Source organism: Lepidochelys kempii, chromosome 1 (genome assembly GCF_965140285.1).
Source record: "Lepidochelys kempii isolate rLepKem1 chromosome 1, rLepKem1.hap1, whole genome shotgun sequence".
Classification (NCBI taxonomy): Eukaryota; Metazoa; Chordata; order Testudines; family Cheloniidae; genus Lepidochelys; species Lepidochelys kempii.
The window spans coordinates 301,991,258-302,011,103 of record NC_136380.1 but is presented as its reverse complement, the minus strand read 5'-3'; the positions used below and the strand labels follow the sequence as shown (position 1 = coordinate 302,011,103).

Here is a 19,846-nt window from a genome sequence, read left to right as displayed (position 1 = left end):
GTAGTTAAATGCTATTGTGGTGGGTTTGCTTAGTATTTTCCCCCTACAGGGATGTTAAATTTAATTATGTTATTGTCACTATTACTGAACAGTTCAGCTCTATTCACCTCTTGGACCAGATCCTGTATGCCAGTTAGGACTTAATCAAGAATTGCCTCTTCCAAGAATTGCGTTCCAGGACTAACTACTCCAACAAGCAGTCATTAATGGTGTCTAGAAATTTTACTTCTGCATCCCACTCTGAGGTGACATGTACCCAGTCAGTATGGGGATAGTTGAAACCCCCCATTATTATTGGGTCTTCTGTTTTTTGTATCCTCTCTAATTTCACTGAGAAAAGACTACATAACAAAAGGAGGAGACATAATTCCTTAAAAAATTATTAAATTGAAAGATAATTGACAGTATGTTACAACTAAGTATGGTGTATGACAGACATTATACAATTTTATTACATTAAGTTGCAGCGGTCATTTCTCAGGGGAGGCTGGGAGGTTGGGATTGCTACACAGGTGTTCCACCTGGGTTCTCAGATTTAATCCTCAAGCTAGTAGGTGTCGGGTATTTTTTCAAATGATGGTGACAATCTATATCTGACTGGACATAATGTATTCTGTAAAAAATTGATGTGTAATATTTCATGATGATATAAAATAGCATTTAAGAACATAAGAACGGCCATACTGTGTCAGACCAAAGGTTCATCTAGCTCAGTATCCTGACTTCCAACAGTGGCCAATGCCATGTGCCCCAGGAGGAATGAACAGAACAGGTAATCATCAAGTGATCCATGCCCTGTTACCCATTCCAAGCTTCTGGCAAATGGAGGCAAGGGAGACCATGCCTGCCTAACATGGCTAATAGCCATTGATGAACCTATCCTCCTTGATTTATCTAGTTCTTTTTTGAACACTGTTATAGTCTTGGCCTCACAACATCCTCTGGCAAGGAGTTCCACAGGTTGACTGTGTGTTAACTGTGAAAAATACTTCCTTTTGTTTGTTTTAAACCTGCTGCCTATTAATTTTATTTGGTGGCCCCTAGTTCTTGTGTTATGAGAATAACACTTCCTTATTTACTTTCTCCACACCAGTCATGATTTTATAGACCTCTATCATATCCCCCCTTAGTCATCGCTTTTCCAAGGTGAAAAATCCCAGTTTTATTAATCTCTCCTCATACGGCAGCTGTTCCAAACCCCTAATCATTTTTGTTGCCCTTTTCAGAACCTTTTCCAATTCCAATATATATATTCTTTAAGATGGGGCGACCACTTCTGTACGCAGTATTCAAGATATATTCTATATTATATAGAGGCAATATGATATTTTCTTTCTTATTATCTATCCCTTTCTTAATGCTTCCCAGCATTCTGTTTGCTTTTTTGACTGCTGCTGCACAGCGAGTGGATGTTTTCAGAAAACTATCCAAAATGACTCCAAGATCTCTTTCTTGAGAGGTAACAGTTAACTTAGACCTCATCATTTCATATGTATAGTTGGAATTATGTTTTCCGATGTGCACTGCTTTGCATTTATCAACACTGAATTTCATCTGCCATTTTGTTGCCCAGTCACCCAGTTTTGAGAGATCCTTTTGTAACTCTTTGCAATCTTCCTAGGACTTAAGTATCTTGAGTAGTTTTGTATCATCTGCAAATTTTGTGACCTGTTTACCCCCTTTTCCAGATCATTTATGAATCTGTTGAATAGGACTGGGCCCAGTACAGACCCCTGGGGGACACCACTATTTATCTCACTCCATTCTGAAAACTGACCATTTATTCCTACCCTTTGTTTCCTATCTTTTAACCAGTTACCAGTCCATGAGAGAACCTTCCCATTTATCTCATTACTGCTTAGTTAAAATTTGTAGTTAAAATTTTATTTATCAAAAAATTGTATTTTAGCTTTTGAAGACAAAGTGGAAGAATGTGACTCCAATAAAAAAACCATGGTGTTCAGGCAGGTGGATGTTTTTGATTCGTATCTTATAAAAATAGCCACTGTACTTGAGCTTGCAGTGGTTGTGGCTGAATTTACAAGTCATACAGAGATGTTTGCTTTCATATAGGAGAGCAAGACTGCGACAAAGAATTGATTTTCCTTTTTTAATCTTATAACCTGTCTGTAAATATTGATCATGCTAAGTGCATTGTAGTCTACCTCTTTAGGTTAATTTAATTGAATCTTGCATTTCTATAATGCCCTTTAATACAGAAAGATCCCAGAACACTTTACAAGTCTAGATAACTGTATTGACATCAGTGCATTATGATGGGATTACACCAGCCTAACCAAAATAAGAATTTGTGTCTTTGATGGGGCAGCTGCCGCACACAGGTAGAAGAAGGATTAAATGGAGGCTGCGCAGAACCCAGCCAATTAAAAGAGGGCTTATTGAGCCAGCCAATAGGAAGAAGGCTTAGTGGAGCAGCCAATCAGGGCCAGGCTGGCCCATATAAGGAGGGCTACTGAGCAGAACAGAGGTAGTCTCTTCCTGGAGGCCAAGGAGGAGGATTGGCTGTCCTGTAGGAGGGTTGAGAGAGAAAGCACCACGGAAAGAGCAGTATTGGGCAGGGTTAGGGGAAGCAAGAGGGAGCTCCAGCCTGACAGCTGCCAGACTGAGGCCCTGACATAAGGGCGGAGAAGCTGCTAGGGCTGCCGGGAAGTGGCCCAGGGAAATAGATGGCGGAGTAGGAGGAGGGGCAGTATGTGGCCTCTGGCTATAGGGTCCCTGGGCTGGGACCTGCAGTAGTTTGTGGGACAGTCCTCAGTCTTCCCCACTTGCCACCGAGGGGAGTGGCCAGTGCATGGACTGCAGTTTGCCCCTGAGGCAAGTGGCTGGACTTAGGACTGTTGGGTCCCCCAGAATTGGGGAGAGAACTTAGTGGGGCACAACTGGAGGGCTGTGTGCAGAAAAGGATGCTGTGGTCTGGGGAGTGACGTGGATCCTAGAGATGGAGGCGAGAGTGACGACGGGTGAGACGTCACTAGATGAGGGTGCTCCGGCCAAATGAGAGCTAATTCCCAGGACGGCCAGCAGGAGGCACTGCGGTGGTGAGTCCCTCCCCATTACCGTGTGTTTGTGTTTTTGTATGTCTTCTAAATCCATTCTTACTGTGCATATTGTAAAGGGCCATGACCACCTACAGCACTACATAAATAACAAAAATGTAAGACAGCTTTGCTAAGCTTCACTCATCCATTTTCCTGGGGGGAGTAATATTTATTTATTCTGACAAGTGAATAAAATATCATTGATTTTTTCTATTATTATTGTCAACTTCATAAGAGTGGAGAAGTAGGGGTTGTGCCTGGGCTGGTAAATTTCCAAGAGAATTTTACAAGGTTGACATAAAGTAAATATTTTTTTTTACTTCCCTTTTCCTCTCCACACTGAAATCTAGCCAACTATAGATTTGAAAACAATCGTTCTTTTATTACTCATTGCAACATTTCACAATAATTTAGGCCAAAGAAGTGAAGAAGAATGTATCTAATTGAAATCATAATGAACTTCTAGGTATGCAGAAGGTAATTACAAGATTTGTACTTTTGAGGGCACTCGTGTTGCTACTGCTACTTTTGAAAAAAGTGCCAAAGGTGTGACAGCCACCATTCTGAGTAACTGTGAGGACTGACCTCCAGATCTGAAAGAACGAGTCTCCACAGCTTGAGCTGAATGGCCAGGCTCTGTAACAGATATCCTCTGTGGACTAGGCACAGATATGGACATGTAGTACAATCTGAACTGTGGGTTACAAGGAATTTGGAGGAATTTAATTTTGCCTGTCATCCAATTGTAAGATGCTCTTCGGGGTAGGACCGGCTTTTTGTTCTGCGTTCATACCGTGCCGAGCAAAATGGGGTCCCGATCTGTGACTAGGACTCCTAGGCACGGTGGTTATACCAATAAAAATAATTTATTATTGCTCATAAAAAAATAAAATAAGAAGACGCCTCCAACAGGACAGCAGCTTCTAATACTGGGACTAGGACTTCAGTACTGTCTGTGGGAAGAACCCCACCTACTGAATCCAATCCTCCTGTTCCAATAAAACCTGGAGATTTCAATGGGGCGATCTCTTCCAAGTACTAAGTAGCTTTGCTTAGCCTGTGAGATATGACAAGCTAAGATTATAGCCTGACATTGGAAGAAGCTACTCAAAATTGACCTTAAAGATTATGTTTTTAGCTTAGAATCTAGATGCTTAGTTTATTGCAACTTCAAATGAGATTGAGGTAAGAAAACCCTTTAATTTATTTTTTTACGAATTGTAATTAAATTATTCAAAGAGTACAAATATCTGCTAATAATACAATGCTTTTATACAGTTTTTTTAAACTTCCTGTAGTAATGAAAAAGCACAACAAGTGCTGATATGTTAAATTGCAAACTAATTAAACAGAAGTTGTTGAGAATGACCTTTGCCTGTGGCAGCACTTGTAAGATTCAATTATATTTAAAGGTAAAATATATAATTAAACAACTTGTTCGAAAGCAGTCAGATTGGCTTTCAGTAGCTTTCAGCTGTTTTATCTTGCCTTGTACCCTAGAGAACATACTTCAGTGTTGTAACTTTATGTAAATTTTATAACTGGCATCATTGATTCCTTTATTTATCCTTTGCCACATTAACAAGGCAGGGGGCATCGGTTTTCCAGAGTTCCATTCAGTTCTAGGCCTTAATTTATTGGTCTTACTCTTCTGTGTCGTCTTTTGCCCCAGTATGAAAATACTTTATTCAGCCCATTTGCAAGACCGCTGCCCTCTTTACATTCAAATTCCTCCCATCTTTCCTGTGATGCCTAAAAGAAACTTGCTAAATTGTCACTCATGAGCATAAGTTACATGCCCTATTTATTGATACTGAACATAACCATGCACTTCTTCTTCCCCTCCCCCATCCTGCTATCTACTTGTCTGTCTTTAAACTGTGAGCTACTTGGGACAATGAATGGTATTACGCAGGTACGGTACCCCTTAAGAATGCTACTCTCTAAGTGGGGAACTTAACTTACAACAACATCCTGTTTTCACTCTTGTACAGCCATGTTTGGCATTGTTAAAAATGTGCAAGTACATACCATTGTTAAGTTATTCTGAATCTCAAGGACTTCAGCTGTTTACATTTTTCCATTTTCAAACTGAGAAACCATATTTACATTTGTAGAAAATACAGTGAACACTAGAACTTTTGTTGTTAGCCTTGTTTTGTGAGGAAAGGGGATGATGAGGATCTTTTTATGGCTATTCCAAACAAATCAATACCAGAATGCATTGCTACCTTTAAATGGCTAACGCCCTACATAACTATACTGCCATCTGCAAGAAGTTTAATCATGAAAAAAGCTTGTTCATAGTAGCAGATTACAAATATCCTTTATGAATTGGAACCTGAGCCAGGAAAGCTTACCAGACAACTGATGCCTATTATATTTTTTTTCCAGTTTAACTTCAAGATTGACAGATGCCATCATAAGAAATAATCTGATGAACATCATAAGGAATAATCTGAACTATTTTTAAACATTAATGCATTCTAACTGTATCTAATCAAGGAAAAAAAATCTGGCTGCTACTGTGGTTCACTCAATGAAACCACCTGAACAATATTTAGTGATGGTCGAAAAACCAAACAACATATTTGAATGTACTATTAAGAAAGGGGCAGGAAGTAATAATTGCTGTTGTTTATTATTTTGCAATGTACAAAAGTGTGCTAGGTACCTCACAATGCAAGTAAGAGGACATAGTCCCTTTCCCAAAGAACTTTTAAGACATGATGTAACAAAGGTGAGAAAGTATTTAACAAAACTGTAGTTAGTACCTGGGGGTGAAGAAAATGAAACCTCAATAAGGTTGTGTGGTTATCTCCATTAGACTGCTGATAAGTCACTCCTTCACACCTTTGGAGTCAGAAAACACAGGTTCTTGAAATGGGTACCTATATCTTAGGTCTGGTATCCATAATGAATCCCCTAAGGTCACTTGTTCATTAGAGCTAGTGGAAAAACAGAATTCCTGTCCTGTAGAAAATGCTAAGATTTTAAAATTCCATTTTGTCCTGAATTGGGACAAAACATAAAAATGTTGTCGAGAAATGAAATATATTTAAAAAAAATTGTTTCTACCTTATAAAAATGTTTTGTTCTTCAAGTATATGTCAGTGTGAATCTCACTGTGTGTGGGTTTGTGTCTCATGCATGTGAGATCAGGGTACTTTAAATATCAGTGTCCATCAGGGCCTGCTTGTGCTCTCATGAGAGACCATAAAGGGTGGGGCAGCTGTGACCCTCCTTCAGTTCCCTTTTACCATCCATGTCCATGAGATGAACCTGTATCTGACTTGCTACTCGTTAGCTCTGGCTACATCTCAAAATTCTTCAAAAGCTACAGGAGTCTTTTGATCCAATGATAAAGAACCACCATGAGGGAAATTGACCTCTCTGGACTGAATATTGATGGTCAATGCTCCTTGTACAGGCCATCTTAACATGTTGGATTCTAAACCTGTGGGCTTCAAGCCCTGCCCATCCTGTGACAAATTAATTCTGCTGAAAGATGGGCACAGCAGATGTCTCTTCTGTTTAGAAGAGACCCATATTCCTGTTGCTCTGTGCACATGTTCTCACCTTCCCCAAACAGATCCAGAGCAGAAAGATCAGCTGCCTCTACCTACAGGACTCAGCCACCATCACACCAGGAAAGACACTGGACTGGCCAATAACGGTATTGCATGCTGTTGTAGTCTTATTGATATTACTGGGGTCTGTATTCAGATGCTTCTAGGAGCTGATCTGCACCACATTCGAGGAAGAGAAGGAGATCTCATTCCCTGATGGCATCCCTGGCCAAACCAGCAGCACCAGACAGGGAAGAATACCCAATGGAATGTGACCTGGGGGAAGACCAACAACAATGTTCCACTTCACCACCTCAGGACCTGTTATTTTGGTCACCTGATGAAGTGCGGTCAGCACTGGTACTGATGCTGTATGACTTCATTTCAAGAACATCTCATGAGTATTTCATAGACTGTAGAAACAGAGAAATCTATGATACAAAAAGTTTCATAAGTTACATGCATGCCTAGTTTACCAGGTCGTCAACCATCTTCCACATGGAGACTCTGATAGGTTTATACTTCAGGTCCTCCCATAGGCAGGCCTATTTCTGTTGGTCCCAGTCTCATGCCTGTCAGTTCTCACAGTGGACTCTGTGAGTTCTGTATGTTCTATGAAAGTGACGCCATTTTGTTTAGTTTCTGCATCTGACCATTTAGTTAGGAATACTATCATTAACAACCCCATAAAGATATATATAACATTTATGAAGTTAATACAGTAGTCTCTGAATATTCTGTTGTTTATAGCATTGCATCTGTCACTCTTTTCAGTTCTACCCAACACATTTCCAAAATGCAGAAATAAAAGGGGTTTAAAGACAGGCAATAAAAATGATGAGGTGTGGAAACACTTCTACATGAAGAAAGAGTGAAAGGGCTGAGCAGAGGCATTACACATGCTAGTAGGCTGGAACTTCTCAGGTGGTGGAGTGTGATCTGTAGGCTGGTCCAAGGCAGTAGATGCCCCTGGTGGTTGAAGAGGCCACAAAATCAGTCTCTTTCGGACCCAACAGGAGCCTGAGTATAAGTAAGGAGGAGAAGCTCACAGTATGTTTCTTCATTAAGAAAAAAAAGTTAAAAGTTGAATCAGTTTATTGAATTATTTTAATTGCATAATCATCTAATAGCTAAACAAACTATATTGGGATCTATTTGTAATAATGGAACATTTAGTGATACTTTTTCATTTAAACATATTTTATTTTATCAACCACATCTGAAGAATGAGGATAGCAGAACAACCATTGAAATGAAACTATTTTCCCTACTAACAGCATATTGCATACTAAGGGTTCATGGGAAATTAAAAGATAAAAGCAAACACCAATCTCTGTATTTAAAAAAAAAATCTTGTAGTAAAAGAACAATACGTTTGCAAAGTCAAACACTCAAAAGTTAAGAAATGTCAAGTTGAAAGTTGAAACATTTAGATCCATAGCACAGACCTCTCTCTTGGTTGATCTGATGAAGTAATTAATAGTAGCAGATTCTGTTCGGCTCTGTATCAAACAGCCAGTATAGGGGAATGGACATCTACTTTGACAATGGATTTCCCAGATATTTGCTGGGAAATGCAGCAAATACTGTAGAGTAATGTTGAAACTCTGGAATCCTGGATTCAATTTCAGGTTCTGGAGGGGAGTGACTGCTCAAGTGTACATAGACCCTTTTGCTGCTCCTTTCCCAGTTTGTCTCCATCTGTTCCTTTTACCCCACAGTCTGCTTTCCCCACCCCACACACATCTGCACCTCCTAGTCTGCCTCTGTCTGTCCTAACCTGCCCTGTCCTCCTCTCTCACACTTCCATTCAAGCAAGTCCAAGTACAGCCAGCAGTGGGGAGTCTGGTGACGTTGAGATTACAGGAGAGACAGTCTCCACATAGTTCTCAGGCCCAGCCCAGAATGGACCCCTGGCATGCAGAGGAGTAATTGGTAGAAAAGTTCTGCTGAGCCCCTATATACTCTGTGGCTCAGATGGAGTGTGTGTAACCCCCTAGTCAGTGTGCTATCTGTAGGGATCCTAGAAATCTGTTTGCCATGGAAAAATGCAGAATTTACATTTTTACAGAGAATCTTTAGTATTTATGTTTTGTAAAAAAATAAAAACATATATTAACTACAATGTATGGAACCCATTTATCTGATCTAATTGGGACCGGGACCAGATGAGTTGAGCAAAAATTTGGATAATCTGGAGAATGGGCAAGGCACTTTAGTCCCAGGCAGCAGACCTCGGGCTGTCAGTCCCAGGCAGGAGCCCTGTTGCTGAGGGGTGACAGCAGGAGCCCCACCTGGGGCTGAATCCCCATTCTCTGGATTATCTGAATTTTTGCTTATCCGATCTGGCCCCAATCTCAATTCGATTGGATAAATGTGGTTCCACTGTACATTGTGGATAGGGAAACTAATGTTCAGCATTTCATTTTAAGTGCAGAAAAATGTGGATTTTCAAATTTTGGGTTTTTTTATTGGAGAATTTTGTGTTTTTAGAATCCCTGGTTATGTGTCTCCCTCTGTGCTTGATCCACAGAGGATGTTGTCTGTTACAGTTCTTAACTAGAGAGCCTGGTTCGTTAGCTCAAGTTGTAGAGACTCATGCTTTTAGCTCTGGAGATTCCTCGTTCAGTCTGAGGTGTTGATCTAGTTGATAGCAATTATGTGTGCTCAGTACTGTTAACATCTAGGAGCTGTCAGGGGATGGAGCATGCTCTGTGTAGATGGTCTTGTCAGAGAATAATACTGCAGCCCATGGCCCTTGGCCCCTGAGCAGAGCTGGGTGGTGTAATGGCTGGAGTCCCTTCCCTGCTGGTAGGACAGAGGCTGAGCCAAATTTGGGTGAATAGCATTGCTCCCACTTCCACCTCCCCAAACTTTTTTGCAGTCCATCCAGTGCCCTTGCTGCAGTCTCTATCAAGCCTCTACTGAGCATGTTCAAACTGTGATTCTCAGGGGTTTATAACTTGTCCAGATTTGGGTGGATTTTCGCAGGAACATCAAAAGGTATAACCTGACAGAAGGGGGACCCCCTGCCAGATTTCAAGTTCCTGCTCCAAAGCACAGAGGCCTTCAAGATTCTCAGGGAAATGGTTGTAAGAATCTTATAATATTGGCAAAACAATGTATTTTTTCCCTTACCTCATTGTCAGAAACAGCTGAGCCATTTTAGCTGAAACTTTAAAAATAAATGAATAAAATCAACCCGAAGTAGGGACATATCATGGAAAATTTCAGTCTAAACGGTTAAGTTTGGTAAAGTTATAAGCAACTGAAAACAGGGTCTCATAATGGAAAATATTGAAAAGAGTACTTTAGCTATGAAAGAAATGAAGAAATATTTAAAATTACCCTGTGTTTTATACTTATAGAGAAGTTACAAGCTAATTATAGTCTTTCTGTGCAGCAGCAAATACTACGGCAGTGGTGTTTCAGATGACTTCTCTTATTGGTGTGAAAATAACAGTTAAAGAATACAGTGACAACTCTAGATGAATAGCTTTGGTCGATAGTTTGTACGCTGCTTGCTGGAACTGAAGGCTAACGGCTGTCAACCACATCTACATGTGGACATAATTTTGGACACAATTCAAACAAATATCCATCTGAATTCTTGGAGTCTGTTTTATAGTTCCACATAGGAGTGAAATATGTTCACTGACAGGAACTACATTGCGTCAATTTGATCTTAATGCTTCATGATACTATGTTTCATGATACTATCATATCATATTAAAGGAACTTAAGCCAAATACACCTGTCAGCAGTTTCCCTAAAATCCCTTTCTCCTTTTCCTACCATTATTTCCTACCATTATTAGGAAAATAAACCTAAAAAAGAATCAATACTATTTATCATTGTAAACCCTCTGAGCAAGGACTGTCTTTTCATTATATGTTTGTACAATGCCTGGCACAATGTCCCTGTCTGGAGCTTGCTACTACTAATTATAATTAATTATCCCTTTCCTGTTAATTCATTCTGATATGAGAAATCCCATTACAAATAAATCAGGTCTGCTTTAAATCCTTTTATCAAATGATAACTTTTGAAATTGGATGTAACAATCATTAGCATTTCCCCTTTATTTTCATATGTAGCTTACATTATCTAATTATGTGGAAGGGGTATTTTTCTAAGTAAAACATTTAGGGTCATAGTCAGGTTGTATTCAAATTTGTGGGGGAAATGGCTAAAGATTAACGATGCAGAAGCAGTTTTCTTGTGGCCTGTTTTCTAATTTGTTTGAGGTCCCATAAATTGGTGCTTGTCCAGAATGGTAATAGGGTATGGAGCTTTTCACCTCTGGGACTGTAATTAGGGCTCACTGCATAATGTGATTGTGTGGCTCCAAAGATTGCAGCATAATATTTGTTCTTTTTGATTTTGCTGTTTAATGTGCTGTGGAATCTAAGCTTTCATTTGTTTTTAAAAATAAAGTCTCTAGCCCTGATGATTATCCAGATAGTCCCATAGTGTCTGCTGGGCTTAGCGTGGAAAGAGAAATGGATGGACAAAGAAGTAACTGATGGTGCTTACCTATTTCTCAGACCTGCCGTCTTCTGGCCCTGATGCAGTTTTAACCATGCCAGCTGGTAATGGCCCCTCAAAGGCAATCTGTCAGCTGAGAACACAGTAGCGCTCCTGCCATCTGTCCTGGTATGTTCCCTATACAAACATCAGGACTGGTAATGATGTAGAAGCTTGTTAAACCAGATGAGGACTTTCCTAGGCTAGGCGATTTTCAGCTTGTGAAATACAGCCTGTTTGTGGTTCCTATGCACTACTGGTTTGGGGCTGATAGAATAATCTGCAGGACTTCCAAAATTTGGTGGAATGTAAAGGAAACTAAATGTAACCTGAAAATAAACAGAAGGAGGATTGCACTGTATTCTGGGTGAAGAGTGATGGGGAGAGGGCAGGGCTCAACTGCACTAGGGTTCCTGCCAAGTAATTCAGGGTCGTATAACTTGCATCTTATGACCTGCGTAGTACATGGGGCCTCGACAGTCGTTCAGAATTGGACAGCTATTACACATTATAGCTGGTCAGTGATGTCTGTGAGATGAGTTGGTTATCTCAGTTCGGCTCCTAGGAGATAAATATTGACGTCACAAAAAGTATCAACACCTTTGGTATAAATACTCAACCTTGTGAGGAGACCAGCAGAGAAGCCAGTGATTAACGGCCTGGAGCGTGAACTATCTTCTTGCACCTGGCTGTGGCCCCTTCAGGACCGGGTTGAAGCATACCAGCATGGCAGTGGGGGAGCAAGAACTTTCATTTCTAGAGCCAGTGCTGTGCTTGTTCTGTAGATAAACAGTTTTGATTTTTAGTGCTGTCAATCTATCACTTTACATAAGCAATAAAATACAATTTTAAAAGCCCATACGGAAATGTACTTGCATTACGTATAAAACCAATCATGGTGATGTGATATATCAGCAATAGAATTTCAAAAACTAATACTGAAGATAAGCACTCAAAATGGAGAAGTTTAATATTGGATTTTTTAAAAATAATATAATGTATATCAGGGGATTTGCCATTTTGAAAAATTGTAGTTGCCCTTTTTATTTCAGTGAAAGTTATTTTAACATTGAGCATTGACTTCTTACCCTACGACAACTATTTAGCATTTAAAGAAAGCTTCTAATTCTGTTAAAAAATCTGCATCATATGGTTACTTTAATTCATGATAATAATCCAGACAGACTCTGACTATTAGATCAGTTTTAGTAACAGTGTTTCCCAAAGGCCAATCTTAATTTCTGAGTCATTTGTTGAAGTATGTGAAGCTCTAAGAGTATATCAGAATCCTTAGTCGTCATGTTGCATTATACTTTTCCAGCATATTCAGGTTTTTTGCTCCAGAACCAACAGTAAGATTCAAGAGGACCAATTTATGTATCTTGTTCTCCATAACATTTATGATTTACTTTCAGGGATGTGCATTTTCAAAATCAGGTTGTGGGTTTTTTTCCCCCCATGGCTGCCCAGCAAATGTTTTGAGCTCTGCAGAAAGCCTTTGTGGAATCCCACAAGACTTCAGCTGAAGGTGCTGATTTTCTCTTTTTCGAAAAACTCACTTCATTTGTGGAGAACAGTGAACGTCCAAGTCCTTGAATATCTGTACTTAACTACTATTACATATTTTGAACAATTACCATGTAGATCTATGATTTTCATTCAGGGCTGGATCACTCGAGTTCTGAGGCAAGAGATACTAACCTTTACGTATGCATAGATGGAACAATTAAGTACTGCTTGTAATATTGTGTTCACATACATATATAATGTAAAACAAAAAATACTTTATCTCCCTTTTAGATGTGCTTTATATTTTTCTAATTATGCCCATGTAAGGTCATCATCTTCATTTAGTGTCAGAAATTAGTTGTTGGAAAACTTTGAGAAATTATCTGGCGCAGGACCAAATATCGTTGATTCATAAATTCCAAGGCCAGAAGGGACCATTGTGATAATCTAATCTGACATCCTGCATAACACAGGCCATAGAACTGCCTCAAAGTAATTCTTACAGCATATCTTGTAGAAAAACACCCAATCTTGCTTTGAAAATTGTCAGTGATGGAGAATCCATCATGACTCTGGGTAAGCTGTTCCAAAGATTAATTTCTGTGTTAAAAATTTACACTTTTTTTTCCAATCTGACTTTGTCTAGCTTCAACTTCCAGCCATTGGCTCATATTATACCTTTGTCTGCTAGACTGAAGAGTCCATTATTAAACATTTGTTCACCGCATAGGTGCATATACATAGGCGTGTGTATGGGGTGTGCTGGGTGTGCCCAGGCTCACCCTAATGCAGGGGTCAGCAACCTATGGCATGCATGCCAAAGATGGCACGCGAGCCAATTTTTAATGGCATGCTGCTGCCTGCCGGGTCCCAGCCGCCGGTCCCGCTCAGCCTGCTGCCAAACTCAGGCCGGCAGCGGGCTGAGTGGGGCTGGTGGCTGGGACCCGGCAGGCAGCAGCATGCCATTAAAAATCCTGCCCGCTCTTCTCTGTGCCACACCCCCACTCTTCCCCCAGCATGCTGGGTTCCTGCCCCTCCTCCTTTCCCTCTCTTCTGCTGATCAGCTGATGGCCCTTGCAAGGGAGGGGGAAAAGTGGAGCTGCAGCACACTCGCTGCTCCGGGGAGGAGGTGGAGAAGAGGTGGGGACGGGACTTTGGAGAAGGGGGATGGAATCAGGACATATCCTCTCCAGCCCCTTGCCGTGAGCCACTCTGGACAGGGGGCTGGGAGCACCCCTATGACCCTAGCCCACACCCCCAGCCCTGTGTCTGACCCCTGCACTCCCCTCACACACACCCAGCCCTCTGCCCTGACCCCTGCACTCCCCTCACACACCCCAAGCCCTCTGCCCTGACCCCTGCACTTCCCCACACCACAGCCTCCTGCCCTGACCCCTGCACTCCCCCATGACCCCAGCCTTGACTCCACACCCCCTACACATACCCAGCCCCCCCACACCCCATGCCCTGACTCTTGCACCCCTCACACTCCCACCCCCATGCTGAACACCAAAGGGAGCTCCTGCACACACACCCCACATTCCCACCGGACCCCTTGCACCAAATGGGAGCTGCCCAGGTAAGCACTCCACACCCAAACCTCCTGCCCCAACCCTGAGCCCTCTCCCTCATTCTAGCTCCTGGCCAGAAAGGAGCTAACCCCTAACCCCCAGCCTGCTCCTTCACCCCCAGCCCTGTGCTCAGTGCACACCCACCCTCAGCTCAGTGCAAAGAGAGAGCGGAAGATAATGGGCTAGAACCAGGGAGAAGATAGGTACCCACTCTATGTGGGCTGGGCCAGGATCCCAGACTGGCAGTGGGCTGAGTGGGGCCGGCAGCCGGGACCATGGCTGGCAGGACCCGGCGGACAGAACTCCAGACCGACAGTGGACCGGCAGTGGGCTGAGTGGTAGTGGGCTGAGCCGCTCAGCCCACTGCCAGTCTGGGGTTCTGGTCGCCAACCCCTTGCCAGCCGGGGTTCTGGCTGCAGGCCCTGCTCAGCCTGCTGCCGGCCTAGGTGAACGGAACCCCAGGCTGGCAGTGGGCTGAGCGGGCCAGTGGCATAAGATCAGCATTTTAATTTAATTTTAAATGAAGCTTCTTAAACATTTTGAAAACCTTGTTTACTTTACATACGACAATAGTTTAGTTATATAATATATAAACTCATAGAAAGAGACCTTCTAAAAAACGTTAAAACGTATTACTGGCACGTGAAACCTTACATTAAAGTAAATAAATTAAGACTTGGCACACAACTTCTGAAAGGTTGCCGACCCCTGCCCTAATGTCTCAAAAAAATAAAAAGTAGCTTTGTGTTTTAATTTAATTGCATGATATGCTCTTTTAGTTTTAAAGTGTCGATTGTTGTCTTATGGAATAAGCACCTAATTACATAATAGAGATGTTGTAGAAATGTATAGAAAGCCCGTGTTCACTCACAGCATGCGTCCCACTACTGCAGCGCCGCATTACCACTGGTCCTCCCTTCCCCCTCCGACTACTAGAAAATTCTTTGACCTGTATAAGCGGCCGCATCAGGCATGCCCAGCACAGTGTCTACAGTGTTTGTAATCTTTGTCGCGTGTACTCTACTGAAATAGCATAACAAGCCCGTGGCTTTACTTTTAATTCAATCATATGATACCCCCTTTTAATTTTAAAATATGGATCGGTTCATTGTCAAGATAAGAAAAGGAGCAGACTAACTGAATTATAATAAATGTGCTGATAGTAGTGCAAATACCTCGGACTCCTCGGTTAAGAATTTACATGAAGATAGTGCCGCCACCAGTTCCATAAACTGCAATAAATTGAGTAGTGCAATAAACTGAGTAGTGACCAACAGAAACAGACTTTGTCTCTTAGTTCAGATCAGTGTAGTTCCTATTCAAAGCCATCAAACATTCCTTCTGATGACCCAGTCTCTGATATTCCAAAAAATAGATTAGAATGTCGGTCTCAATTATCTAGAGGTCCGTATCAGCCTAGAATGACCATGTTTCCTAGAAGTAAAATAGCCAATAAACAAAGAAGTTTTTAGTCTGATTGGTATGAAAAGTGTAGGTGGTTAGAATATAGCCCATCAAAGGATGCAGCATTTTGCATTTACTGCGGTTTCTTCTCCTCTAATGATGCAGCAAAAAAGGTCACACTGATCCAGCATTTATTGATAAGGGATTCAGAAACTGGCATAGGGCTAACGAATGTTTTAAAAACCACCAACTGTCAAAATCTCTTGTGTTGAGCTGTTCTTCATGGTCAAGTTTTAATGAAGGAAAACCTATTGATGTATTGTTGGATGAGGGCAAACAGGCTTATCTGTGTAAACAAGAAGAACAGTGCCATAACCAAAGTGTAATGGAGTGACTGACTGACATTGTTCTGTGTTTGGCGAAAAATGGGAGACCATTCAGGGGTCACAATGAAAAAGCTGACAGTTTTGAGAGAGGTTTATTTCTAAAACTTGTCAATATGCTCCAGAAATATGATCCCGTAATGGCAAAGGACGTGCAACAATCTCCTCGAAACGCTACCTATCTGAGTAATCGCATCCAAAATGATTTAATTGTAGCCTTGCACAACGTTGTGCAACAAAAGATTGTGTCTCCACTAAATGGAAAAATGGTCTCAATAATTGCCAACGACACTACTGACTGTGAACACCATGAACAGATGTTCATTGTGACGTGGTATTTTGACAATGAAAAACATAGTTCAGTTGAACATTTTATGTCTGTTCAGAGACTATTAACAGTTGATGCTCAGTCTGTTTTTGACCAGTTAAATGACGTCCTTGGCATTCTTAAAACTGACTGGTCATCAGTGATATCTGTCTGTTTTGATGGCGCATCTACTATGTCTGGATGTACTGCGGGAGTTCAAATGAAATGTAAAGAAAGAAACCATGAAATACTCTATGTACACTGTTATGCGCATTGCTTGAACCTCATCCTAGTAGATGCATGCACTTCAAGTAAACAAAAGAGAACTGTCTTTGATTTTTTTGGTGTTGTTCAGACTCTTTATGCCTTCATGGAGGGGAGTCCTGTGCGACATGCAGTAATGGAGAAGATTTCACAAGAAGTAGGATCCCAGTCGAAGACTTTAAAGTCCCTGTCAAACACAAGATGGGCATGCAGAGCAGAAGCAGTGGCTGCTGTAAAACAAAACTACTCCATCATTTTACAAGCTTTACAAGAGATTATTGAAACAACTCACCTTGCTGACGCTAAAATAAAAGCCAGGGGCCTTATCCATGAACTAAATTCATTCGCGTTCATCTTTGCCCTTTCACATGATGCAAGCTATTCTCCAGATGGTGGTAAAAGTGAGTAAGTCTCTTCAAGCTCCAGATCTCAACTTACTTACTACAATGACAGGGGTGAAAAGCTTGTGTAACTCTTTGGCTGCGACGAGAAGTGGCCCAGAATATTTTCAATCTATTTTCAATGACAGTGTGAAAATGTGTGTAGAGAATGATATATCGATTCCTCCAGTTAAGAGAAAAACGTCCACTCATATTGATGATGCGTTTGAATCCCAGTATCACTTTGATACAAAAGAGGAGCAGGAAAAAATAACTTCATTTTACCCACTCCTAGACTCAATGATTACCGGCATGGACCAGCGATTTGAACAGGAGACTTGTAAAATTGTGACTGCAATGGGAAAACTGCTGAACTTAGACATTGGCAGGGACAATATGAGAATCATTGCCAACAAATCTGAAGTGTCCTTGGATGAGTTGGAAGCTGAAGTCGGATTGCGTCGGGGTTATGATGGATCTGTTCCTAAAGGTAGCACTACGAACACCACCAGAGAGTGGCTTGATTAGCTAAAGGAATCGGATCGGTCTTCCATGTTCTAGGCCTTTTACAAATCTGTTCAATGCTTTGCAGTCTTACCTGTTACAAGCTGTTCATGTGAAAGAGCCTTTTCAAAACTAGCACATGTAAAAAAACAAACTAAGAAGTACAATGTCCCAACAGCGCCTCGACTCACTCATGATTTTGTACATTGAACAAGAATTGGCTGTCAGTTAATTACAATGACATGATTGAGGAATTTAAGTCCGTAACACCTGGTGAGCGACATCTCATTCTATAGGACAGGAAGATGAAGAAAGCTTAATCTGTTTTGGTCAATTTGGGTTAGCTCATTATCTGGTTAAAGGTAAAGATCATGAAAATTGACTGTATCTTTGTATACGCCTGGTTATCACTACAGCAAAAATTTGGTATTTTGTGTCTTATTTTTTAAGTTTGTATTTTTTAAGTAAAGTTTAGTTGTTAATTTAAAAAAAAATTAAGTTGAGTTAAGTTTTAGTTTCTTTAGTTTGTTTGATGAATAAAAATAAAGTCCTTTATGATTGACTATTCAATAAATGTTCGCCTTGAAAAAAAAATTCCCTGGGTGCACACCCTAATTAAATGTGCTGCGCCACGCTTAGGTACGTACAGACTGTAATCAAGTCACCCCCCCAACCTTCTCTTTGCTAAGCTAAATAGATGGAGCTCTTTGAGTCTATAAGACATGTTTTCTAACTCTTTAATCATTCTTGTGGTTCTTCTCTGAATCTTCTCCAATTTACCAACATCATCCTTGAATTGTGGGCACCAGATCTGGACACCATATTCCAGCAGCAGTCACACAGTGCCAAATACAGAAGTAAAATAGCCTCTCTACTACTACTCAAGATTCCCCTGTTTTGGACACAGGATCGGACTGGAAGCTCATGCTTAGCTGATTATCCACATGACCCCTAAATCTTTTCGCAGTCACTACTTCCCAGAATAGAGTCCCCCATCCTATAAGTACGACCTAAGGTCTTTGATCCTAAATGTATACGTTTACCTTTAGCCATCTTAAAACGCTTAATCTTTGCTTGAACCTCGCTTATGAAGCAATCCAAATCGCTCTGCATCAGTGACCTGTCCTCTTCATTATTTACCACTCCCCCAGTTTTTGTGACATCTGCAAACTTTATTAGTGATTATATGATGTTTTCTTCCAGGTCATTAATAAAAATGTCATACAGTGTAGGGCTAAGAACTGATCTCTGCAGGACCCCACTGGAAACACAGCCGTTCAATGATTATTCCCTGTTTTCAATTACATTTTGAGAGCTATCAACAGCTTTTAGTCCTTTTAATGTGTGCCATATAATCTTGTATCATTCTACTTTCTTAATCAAAATGTAATTGGGTATCAAGTCAAATGCCTTACAGAAGTGTAACAATATTATATCATCACTATTACCTTTATCAACCAAGCTTGTAACCTCATTAAAAAAAAAAAAGATATCATGTTAGTTTGACAGGCTCTATTTTCCATAAATCCATGTTGATTGGCATTAATTATATTACCCTTCTTTAATTCTTGTCCCATATCAGCCGCTCTTGTCCGGGATCAATGTCAGACTGGCAGGCCTGTAAATATCTGGGTCATCCTGTTTACTCTTTTTAAATATCATGAATAATAGAAATGTACAGATATTTAGGATTATGTTCTGTTCTTCTGAAGGTCCATGCGCCTAACATGCCTATTTGTAGGATCACTGCATATGATACCTGCCTCAAATCGATCTGCTCTTCAGTTTTCACTGATTTGCTGTTTGTAGATCTAGATGTGGGTGGGATTCCCAGATCTACACTTCTGCCAAACATAGTCAATGTTTACCCATATGCCCAGATATAGGGCTCTTCTTAGTCATTCTTGTGCCTACCATATGTCTTGCTCTGGCTTTCAGTTCCAAATGGGATTTCTTTACATTTCTTTTACACACATAACATAACACAACACAGTGACTTTGATTGGTGATATATGAGGATTAAATCATCTTTCACTGAAACTGTGGGTTTTGACTTATCATTCAATTTATGTATGAGTAAGAATTGATGTGTTGTTCCCAGTTTTTGTACCTAGGGTTGCCAACTTTCTAATTGCATACAACCGAACACCCCAGCCCTCGCTACATCCCCCCCTCCCTTGGCGGCTTGCTCTTCCCACCCACACTCACTTTCATTGGGTTTGGGCAGGGAGTTGGGGTGCAGGGGAGTGAGGGCTCCAGCTGGGGGTGCAGGCTCTGGGGTGGGGCCAGGGAAGAGGGACTTGGGGTGCAGGAAGGCACTCCAGTTTGGGGGGGGGGGCTCAGAGCTGGGGCAGGGGTTGGGGCATGGG

General features: G+C 41.1%; 1 protein-coding gene across 6 annotated transcripts in view; it reads left to right on the top strand.

Annotated features, from left to right (window-relative positions):
* Positions 1–19,846, top strand: part of IMMP2L (inner mitochondrial membrane peptidase subunit 2) — an 846,530-nt gene that overhangs the window by 275,101 nt on the left and 551,583 nt on the right. The window contains exon 4 of one of the 6 annotated variants that reach the window (XM_078851141.1): positions 5,454–6,066. The exons of the other annotated variants lie outside the window; for them this stretch is intronic. Coding sequence (XP_078707267.1) covers positions 5,454–5,532 — 79 coding nt within the window. The 3' untranslated portion in view covers positions 5,533–6,066. Of the gene's footprint in view, positions 1–5,453; positions 6,067–19,846 lie in introns of those variants that run through there. 6 annotated transcript variants of the gene reach the window in all.